Consider the following 9,151-nt stretch of genomic DNA (forward strand, 5'->3'; position numbering starts at 1 on the left):
TAAATGCAGAATTAATAAACTCAATAATTTTATTTCACAAAATGGAAAAGTGATGAAGAAATTTAATTGTGTCAATGAAACACACTGTAGCTTTTTCTTCTTATTTTGATCATTACAAATTTGCATTGTGATTTCGGCTAGGCAATTGTAGTAAGGCAGGAGTTCTAAGCAAGTAAAAGTTTCTTGTAATCTTGTAAGGATAACTACTTTTTGCTTAAAAACCTGTTGGCCCTTCCATCCAAGAAACCTATTGCACTGTCTCTAATCTCTCTTTCCTCTCCTTGAATATTATAATATTAACAGGCTTCCACCATTGTCACAGTGACGATACAACTCAGATATATTTTATTATATGATTGAGCCATCTGCAACCTTTGACCCAGTTAATCACACCATACTTCAGTACTTGTTAATCAGCATCCAACAGAATGGTACCTCAGATATTTTGGTTTCATTCCTATCTGTCCAGTTCTAGCTCAAGGATCACTAGCAATTGCATTTCTTCTTGCATAATTACTATCACTTTTGGTGTTCCCTAAGTATTTCTCATTGGCCCCCTCCAACTCCTCATCTACAAAAGCCAAAATGATGATGTGATTTTCCAGATGTATAGTACAGCCCAATTTTACCTTGTTTTAATCTCCCTCAAATATTCTGCCTTTTCTAAACAGTCAGACAATTTGTCTGACATCCAGCACTGGATAAGCATGAATTTCCTTCATTTAAACAATTACTAGAGGCATTAAATTGACACTGGGAAGATAAAACGCATCATATTTGGTTTGTGTCACTAACATCATTCCTCTCCCTGACCTAAAACTGACCATTTCCAGCCTTGTTTGAATTGAGTTTAGATCTTGTATCTGTGTCGTGCTTAGGAACACCAATTTCCACCTACATGACATTGCCCTATTCTAGCCTTAGAAAGGCTTTACTAGACGTAGCTTGATTATTTTCAAACCTTCTTGTCGTCAGTCAGCTTTAGATCCTATTGTTGATAAATTTGCAGACTTTTCATCTAACATTTTTCATTCTTTAATTCCCTTCATTTTTTTCTTCTCCCATTTCAGTTCCTTTACTTGCCCCTTCCTTAACTTCTTTCTCTTTTTATGTTGTCAGTTAGAGAACGCAGCTGGGAATAGCGTTATTTTATAAAGATCTGGGTTATTATACTGCAACACTCTGGCTCACTAATCACTGGCCTATGACTCACCTGGGAAGATGCCTTATATCCCACTAGGTGGATTGATGTGAACCACTTATTTAATAAATGAGAAATATTGGACATATGCACTGATAATGATTAGCTAATTATTCAATTGTTTCCAGAGTTATAATGCATAGGCAACTTATTTGCAATTATTTAGAATTACTTTCTCATAAGACCAGACTAAACAATTAAAATAGGTACTAGATTGTGAAGGAAAAAAGTTTGAAATAAAGAAAAAGCTGAAAGCTTCAAGCTGTTTTCAATAACAAAATTAAACTCCAGACTAATGCAGTAATTAATAAAAAATATTATATGAACATTTACTGGAATTGATGCGAGTTGGGTAACACTTTTATACTATACAGGCAAATTTTAGAACAAAGTGCTCAAGACTGAGAGTTATGGGATGAGAAATATATGTCATGAATAGAGAGCGAATAGTTCAAGTGTATTTTTAAATAGCTTGTAAACTTGTAGGGGTTCTTTATTTGCATGACCCTGGCAGGAATAATAAATTCATGTCCCATGGGTTGACTGGAATAGTATTATTGCAGTTCATCTGCTGAGATGCTAAAATAAATTGCAGGCTTGATTAAAACTAAAGCTTTTAATTCTGCTCATTTCTATCAGTCATGTTCTCTCTTTTCCATTCACTCACTCTTTTGGACCCACAAATTTAATTTCCCTGATCATCCTACTCTCTAACTTTTCTAAAAATAGCTGGAGAAGTTTTTGCTATTATTTCTCTTTGTTTCTCGGTCCCCTTTGGCTAGCTTGGAGATTGAAATGGTATCCTAAAGCATCTGGTTTCTATTGTTCCAAAGCCAAGCATTTGTGGAAGGCCAGCAGAGTTTTGCTGATCAGCTGTCTTAAGTTTGAAGTATACTGAGTCAATGTCATGTCACAGTTTCTGTAACTTTATTTTCAGATTTGCCAACTTTAACCTCATTAAAAAGAAGCATCTCATAGTTTTTCTTCTCCTTGCCATTCTAGAGCTTTCTCACGTTTTGTAGATCCTCATTTCCATCTGTCCTCTGCCCTAATAGATCAGTTGTCAAATTGTTCATTATGTCTATCCTTTTTTTCCCTAAATTTAATTTCAATAATCTGGATGAAGAATCTGTAACTCACAACAACTAATGCTCCTTGTAGTTTTGATATGGTCTTTCCCATAATTTGTAACATGCCTAGCTCAGAATTTATTTGTATTCAATGCCTTCCCTACGGTCTTCATTTCAAAGCCCATATTTTGTTTTCATTTATTCATTACGCAGAACATGAGTGCCAGCATTTCTTGCCCATCTCTAACTGTCCTGAATGAGATGGTGGGGAGGCAACTTCTTTATCCACTGCAGTCCATCTGGTGAAGGCACTTCCACAATGCCGTTGGATTAGGAGTTCCAGGATTTAGATCCAGCTATGACAGACAGGGAGATATATGTCCAAGTCAGGATAGTGTGTGATTTGAAGGGAGATCTGCAGGTGGTAGTGGAGGGACTCTTGCAGTGATGTCCTAGAAGCTGATTCCATGTCCATCAAATTATTGCTCATTTTTCCTAATGTTTAGGTACCTAATCTCTAATTACCTATCAGCTTCAAAATCTTTCTGTAATTTATGATTCCCATTGGTGAATATGCTGTTATATGAGGCACTTCTGGAACACTCCTCTTAAACACAATTTAGTTTATAAACTTTACATGGCATCAATATCTTCAACATAGTTAACATAGTATTGGCATGCTCATTCTGCCAACATTTTATTTGCAAGCATTTCTTTTGATTTTAGGTTATCATACAATGCCGAGTAAATCACAGATTGACTTTATTGCGAAAACTTGTTGAAAGTCTCAAAACTCAAACAGAAAGTTTAATCAATTTCAACGGTAAGCATCTGATTTTTTTAATCTCTTAAAGCAATCTCAGTAAAACATATACCAAAAACTATCATTTTAAATGATAATATTTTATACTTTCACTTAAAGCAGAAACTGAATGCCTTATATTATTTATAAATCTTATTACATAATACTCTGACATATGATTACTAACTAGTTTTGGATTATTCAGCATGTATGTAACATTATGTTGACATTGTAGGATTGTCCTTTTTCTTTAGGAACAAGCACTAAATTTCAGTCATTGTGCTGTTTTCTAAATGAATCTTAGTTTGTAGCTGTATGTATTTTAAAAAGTGCCACTCAGGAGTTTTACAAGCAACTCTGGTTTTCACATATGAGCATTGAAATTTCAAGGCTCTGCTCTCCCAGCAGAAGAACCATAAATCCAGGAATCTCAGATAATCCAGACCCTGTCCTAAATTATGCAGACAAGGTAATTTGTCTGGATGAACGTTCTGTGCCAATAAGGATGCGTCAGGAAGTTTTCTCCGGACTTGCTAGCACTAGGTAGACTAGCCCTAATGGAGCTCTTCTTAAATGAAGATTTTAAAACATGCACTATTAAAGGAGCCATTAGATATCAATTAACCACCCAGCCCAGTGCTCAATTATTTAATTCAGGGCAAGATCTGAAACCTTTTCTGCAGTTCTCAAAATTACCAGCTGGTGAGAATTACAGGAAACCTTTAAAAGGATCTACGGGATGAAATTCTTTGGGTCTTCCATGAAACCCTTAGATATAATAGTGAAGAACAGATGACATACTTATCATATTCCAAACTGCAAGAAATTTTGTTGAAAGCAATTTCTAGCCCTAAATTCCAGTGGCTATGTGCCCACCTATTCTTCATTTCTTGGGCCAAGATGGAAGACCATAACTATATGCTGTGACCAAAACACAAATTTCTTTGTTTTTCCATACTAACATGCTTTAAGCTACTTTTCCTTCTCCTTTGGCAGAGAGCAGCATAGTCACCATTGATTGTTCAGATCAGGAAACTGAAAAGTATCATGCAAGTCTTTCCATGGAAAAACTTCTACCTTTTACATTCCCTTATTATGTTTCTCCTGACTGGAGTGATGAATTAGTAAGTGAATTAAATAGAACATAATGAATTTTTGAATTATTTTTATTTAATTGCTGTCAAGACAAATTTCAAATAAATGAAACAGGTACTTTTTATATTCATAATTTAGTTAAAACAGCAAAATAATTATATTGACTGTACTTATAAATACATTCTTTCTCATAGCAATATTTTACTTACAATAGGTTATAGAAGTATAAATTGCAGTATAAATTCAGCATTTTGGTATTTGGATAAGTACAATGAGCAAATGCTCATAACTAAAACCAAGTGCAGACAGAAGTTCGGTAAATGATGAGGAAAGTGGAATTACCTTCAAGATGACAGGACAAATGCAGATGGAAATAGATATCTGGCCTGCCTAAGCTCACTCAATGTAACTGGTTCTTCAGTAGGTCACGTTTTTTTTCTCGTTTCATTACAGAGGACAGATTGGAGTGCAGTTCAATGATACAGACCTAATGCAGGCAAATGGGATTAGTGTAGATAGGCAAAATGGTTGGCATGGACACGGTGGACAAAAGGTCCAGTTTCCGTGCTGTATGACTCGATGCTTCTCTGATTTTATGGTTTTAAATGCTTCAACAGCAGCAACAATTTAAATTCAGCAACAGCTTTAGGTGTAGAAATTAGTTCTTGTTGTGCATATTTTCTGGGTAAGTCATGTACCTGAGGCTAACAGGACCATTTTTGAGATGCTGCTGCATTCATTGTTGTAATAATGTCACTATATTCTCTGTATGTTTCCCTTGCTTTATCTGATATTTCCTATTGTATAAGCATATGTATTAAGTCCTAAGATGTTCAGCACTTAAATATAGATTAACATTTGACATATATACTGGAGAAATGGGCATAGTTTAGGTACTCAGTATATAATACTTTTTGGGCTTTTTTAGGTGATTTTATCCGTAGTAACAAAAGCATGCGCAATTTTTGGTAACGCTGTGTGAACATCATGGCTATAGTAATGCAAAACATCATTGTTCAGTTTAGAATTAAGGCAATGTACAAAGTAAAATCTCCACTAGAAATGCATAAGGTATTCAAAGTAGCATATCATGTTTAATACATAAATATATAATTATTTTAGGCTGCTGATGGACTTGGATCTGTGCCTGTCAAACCTTCAGAAATAACGATCAATCGAGTGGTACCATACTTCACCCTAAAGGTTAGGTATTTTGTTGTTATTCTTAAGTTATTTTCAATGGTGCATAGTGTCAGAATTATGCTTTTAATACATTTGAAATAATGTTAAATACGTAAAGCAAAAGTATTTAAGAAATATGTTTTGAAAGCTTTCATTTCATTATTTTAATTGATCTTTGCTCTTTTTTAGTGTACTCTTTTATTTTATGCAATTTATAAATTTTACAGGCTTTTCATCGTTATAAGATAATGGATTATGAACCATATTCTACTCAGTATTCTTCATCCAGATATGTTCCATTAACTTTGGCACGGCCCCTCAGGACAGGAGCAGAGGTAATCTTTAGTTTAGCATACATCTTGGGAATATAAATATAAAATCTATTCTTTGTTATCAAGAATGGAATTAAGATTTCGAAAACATCGATTGGTTTCTCCAGACAGTGAGGGGTTTAGATGGGGTGGAGTTTTTTAAGTGTGTTCAGGAAGGATTCTTGACACAATATGTAGATAGGCCTACAAGAGGAGAGGCTGTGCTTGATTTGGTATTGGGAAATGAACCTGGTCAGGTGTCAGATCTCTCAGTGGGTGAGCATTTTGGAGATAGTGATCATAATTCTATCTCCTTTACGATAGCATTGGAGAGAGATAGGAACAGACAGACTAGAAAGGCGTTTACTTGGAGTAAAGGGAATTATGAGGCTCTCAGGCAGGAAACTGGAAGATTAAATTGGGAACAGATGTTCTCAGGGAAAAGCATGGAAGAAATATGGCAAATATTCAGGGGATATTTGTGTGGAATTCTGCATAGGTATGTTCCAATGAGATGGGGAGTCAAGAGAGGATACAGGAACCATGGTGTACAAAGGCTATAATATATCTAGTCAAAAGGAAAAGAAAAGCTTACAAAAGGTACAGAGAGCTAGGTAATGTTAGAGATCTGGTAGGGTATAAGGCTAACAGGAAGGAGCTTAAAAAGGAAATTAGGAGAGCCAGGAGGGGACAGGAGAAGGCCTTGGCGGGCAGGATTAAGGAAAACCCCCAAGGCATTCTACAAGGATGTGAAGAGCAAGAGGATAAGATGCGAAAGAATAGGGCCTATCAAGTGCAGCAGTGAGAAAGTGTGTATGGATCCAGAAGAAATAGTGGAGGTACTCAATGAATATTTTACATCAGTATTCACTACGGAAAAAGATCTGGGGGATTGTAGTGAGGACTTGCAGCAGGCTGAAAAGCTTGAACATGTAGATATTAGGAAAGAGGAGGTGCTGAAACGTTTGGAAAGCATCAAGTTAGATAAGTTGCCAGGACCGGATGAGGTGTACCCCAGGCTGCTGTGGGAGGCGAGGGAAGAGATTGCGGAGCCTCTGACGATGATCTTTGTATCATCAATGGAGACGGGAGAGGTTCCAGAAGATTGGAGGGTTGCGGATGTTGTTCCCTTATTCAAGAAAGGGAGTAGAGATAGCCCAGGAAATTATAGACCAGGGAGTCTTACTTCAGTGGTTGGTAAGCTGATGGAGAAGATCCTGAGAGGCAGGATTTATGAACACTTGGAGAGGTATAATATGATTAGGAATAGTCAGCACGGCTTTGTCAAGGGCAGGTCCTGCCTTATGAGCCTGATTGAATTTTTTGAGGATGTGACTAAACACATCGATGAAGGGAGAGTAGTAGATGTAGTGTATATGGATTTCAGCAAGCCATTTGATAAGGTACCCAATGCAAGGCTTATTGAGAAAGTAAGGAGGCATGGGATCCAAGGGGACATTGCAATGTGGATGCAGAACTGGCTGGCCCACAGAAGGAAAAGAGTGGTTGTTGAAGGATTGTATTCTGCATGGAGGTCAGTGACCAGTGGTGTACCTCAGGGATCTGTTCTGGGACCCTTACTCTTTGTGATTTTTATAAACGACCTGGATGAGGAAGTGGAGGGGTGGGTTAGTAAATTTGCAGATGACACAAAGGTTGGAGGTGTTGTGGATAGTATAGAGGGCTGTCAGAGGTTATAGCGGGACATAAATAGGATGCAAAGTTGGGCTGAGAAGTGGCAGATGTAGTTCAACCCAGATGTGTGAAGTGGTTCATTTTGGTAGGTCAAATATGATGGCAGAATATAGTATTAATGGTTGGACTCTTGGCAGTGTGGAGGATCAGAGGGATCTTGGGGTCCAAGTCCATAGGACGCTCAAAGCAGCTGCACAGGTTGACTCTGTGGTTAAGAAGGCCTATGGTGTATTGTCCTTCATCAATCGGGGAATTGAATTTAAGAGCCGAGAGGTATTGTTGCAGCTATATAGGACCCAGGTCAGACCCCACTTGGAGTACTGTGCTCAGTTCTGGTCGCCTCACTACAGGAAGGATGTGGAAGCCATAGAGAGGATGCAGAGGAGATTTACAAGGATGCTGCCTGGAATGCAGAGCATGCCTTATGAAAGCAGGTTGAGGGAACTCGGCCTTTTCTCCTTGGAGCGACGGAGGATGAGGGGGGGCCTGATAGAGGTATATAAGATGATGAGAGGCATTAATCGGGTGGATAGTCAGAGGCCTTTCCCCAGGGCTGAAATGGTGGCCACAAGAGCACATAGGTTTAAGGTGCTGGGGAGTAGGTATAGAGGAGATGTCAGGGGTAAGTTTTTTACTCAGAGAGTGGTGAGTGCATGGAATGGGCTGCCAGCAACAGTGGTGGAGGCGGATATGATAGGGTCTTTTAAGAGACTGTTGGATAGGTACATGGACCTGAGAAAAATAGAGGGCTATGGGTAAGCCTAGTAATTTCTAAGGTAGGGACATGTTTGGCACAGCTTTGTGGGCCGAAGGGACTGAATTGTGCTGTAGGTTTTCTATGTTTTCTAAACATTCAAGAACATAACTTAGCCATTAAATATCTCAAATAAGAATTTTATTTATCATCTAAGTTCCAATATAAATGGGGAAAATGTTTGCAAGATGTTGCACCTTTAACATCCATTCATTTTCCAAACTTATTCATCTCTTTTCCAGTTAAGATGAGCAACTATAGATCTGGCAATTTCTGCTTGTGGAAAAAATTGCCAAAACTGCACACATTGCAAGGACACGATTGCAGTACATTCATCTGCTCTGAGTAGTCTTGATATTTTGGACCAGAAAAGGAGCAGAATCTCCTCAAAAAGGACATACTCATGCTAATTGGCCTCATTGAAATTAATTTATTAAAAATATCTGGGATGATCATTATTAATGGAAGTAAATATCATGTAGTGATAAATGATGCACTTACTTCTTTATAAATAACTGAAATAGGAATCAGGTATGAAATGACCTTTTATTGGGTTGCTGCAGATTGGTTGCAGCTGGTTTAAATGAAGGGGGTGATTGGGGGAAGGGCAGTCAGGGATTGATCTCAACAAGTCCATGCCTGTTTTGCACCATATGTACACAAATGTTCAGCCTTATAGGAAACATAATCAGTAATGATTTTTTAAAACTGAAGTATTAAGATCTATCCTAATGGCATGCTATTTGCACAGTGTCGAAATCAATAGGAAACAGCGGGGGCAAGACATCTCCTGGTGTGATGGAAAGTCAGCTTTTCAAAGTTTAAGAGCTTGATTTACCTCTAAATGCACCTAGAACAAATGGGTAGGATTTGATTTCTACATATATCAATTCCCCCATTACATCTAATCAATTTCCCAGACTAAGGGTCATTAAGCATTAATGACGAATCCACCATCAGATCCAAGTAAATAGCAAGTGTTTTAGTAGAAATGCCACAACCGTGCCAGAAAAGGTAAAGGCCATTTGCAACAATTAACCA

At 37.6% G+C, this 9,151-nt stretch overlaps 1 protein-coding gene across 1 annotated transcript in view; it reads left to right on the top strand.

Annotated features, from left to right (window-relative positions):
* cfap221 (cilia and flagella associated protein 221) overlaps positions 1-5,721 on the top strand; it is a 70,903-nt gene extending 65,182 nt beyond the window's left edge. The window contains exons 15-18 of the mRNA XM_052027321.1: positions 2,998-3,094; positions 4,070-4,197; positions 5,291-5,371; positions 5,578-5,721. Coding sequence (XP_051883281.1) covers positions 2,998-3,094; positions 4,070-4,197; positions 5,291-5,371; positions 5,578-5,721 — 450 coding nt within the window. The remainder of the gene's footprint in view (positions 1-2,997; positions 3,095-4,069; positions 4,198-5,290; positions 5,372-5,577) is intronic.
* Positions 5,722-9,151: the final 3,430 nt, after the last annotated feature.

The sequence above is a fragment of the Pristis pectinata genome, chromosome 1, assembly GCF_009764475.1.
Source record: "Pristis pectinata isolate sPriPec2 chromosome 1, sPriPec2.1.pri, whole genome shotgun sequence".
NCBI lineage: Eukaryota > Metazoa > Chordata > Chondrichthyes > Rhinopristiformes > Pristidae > Pristis > Pristis pectinata.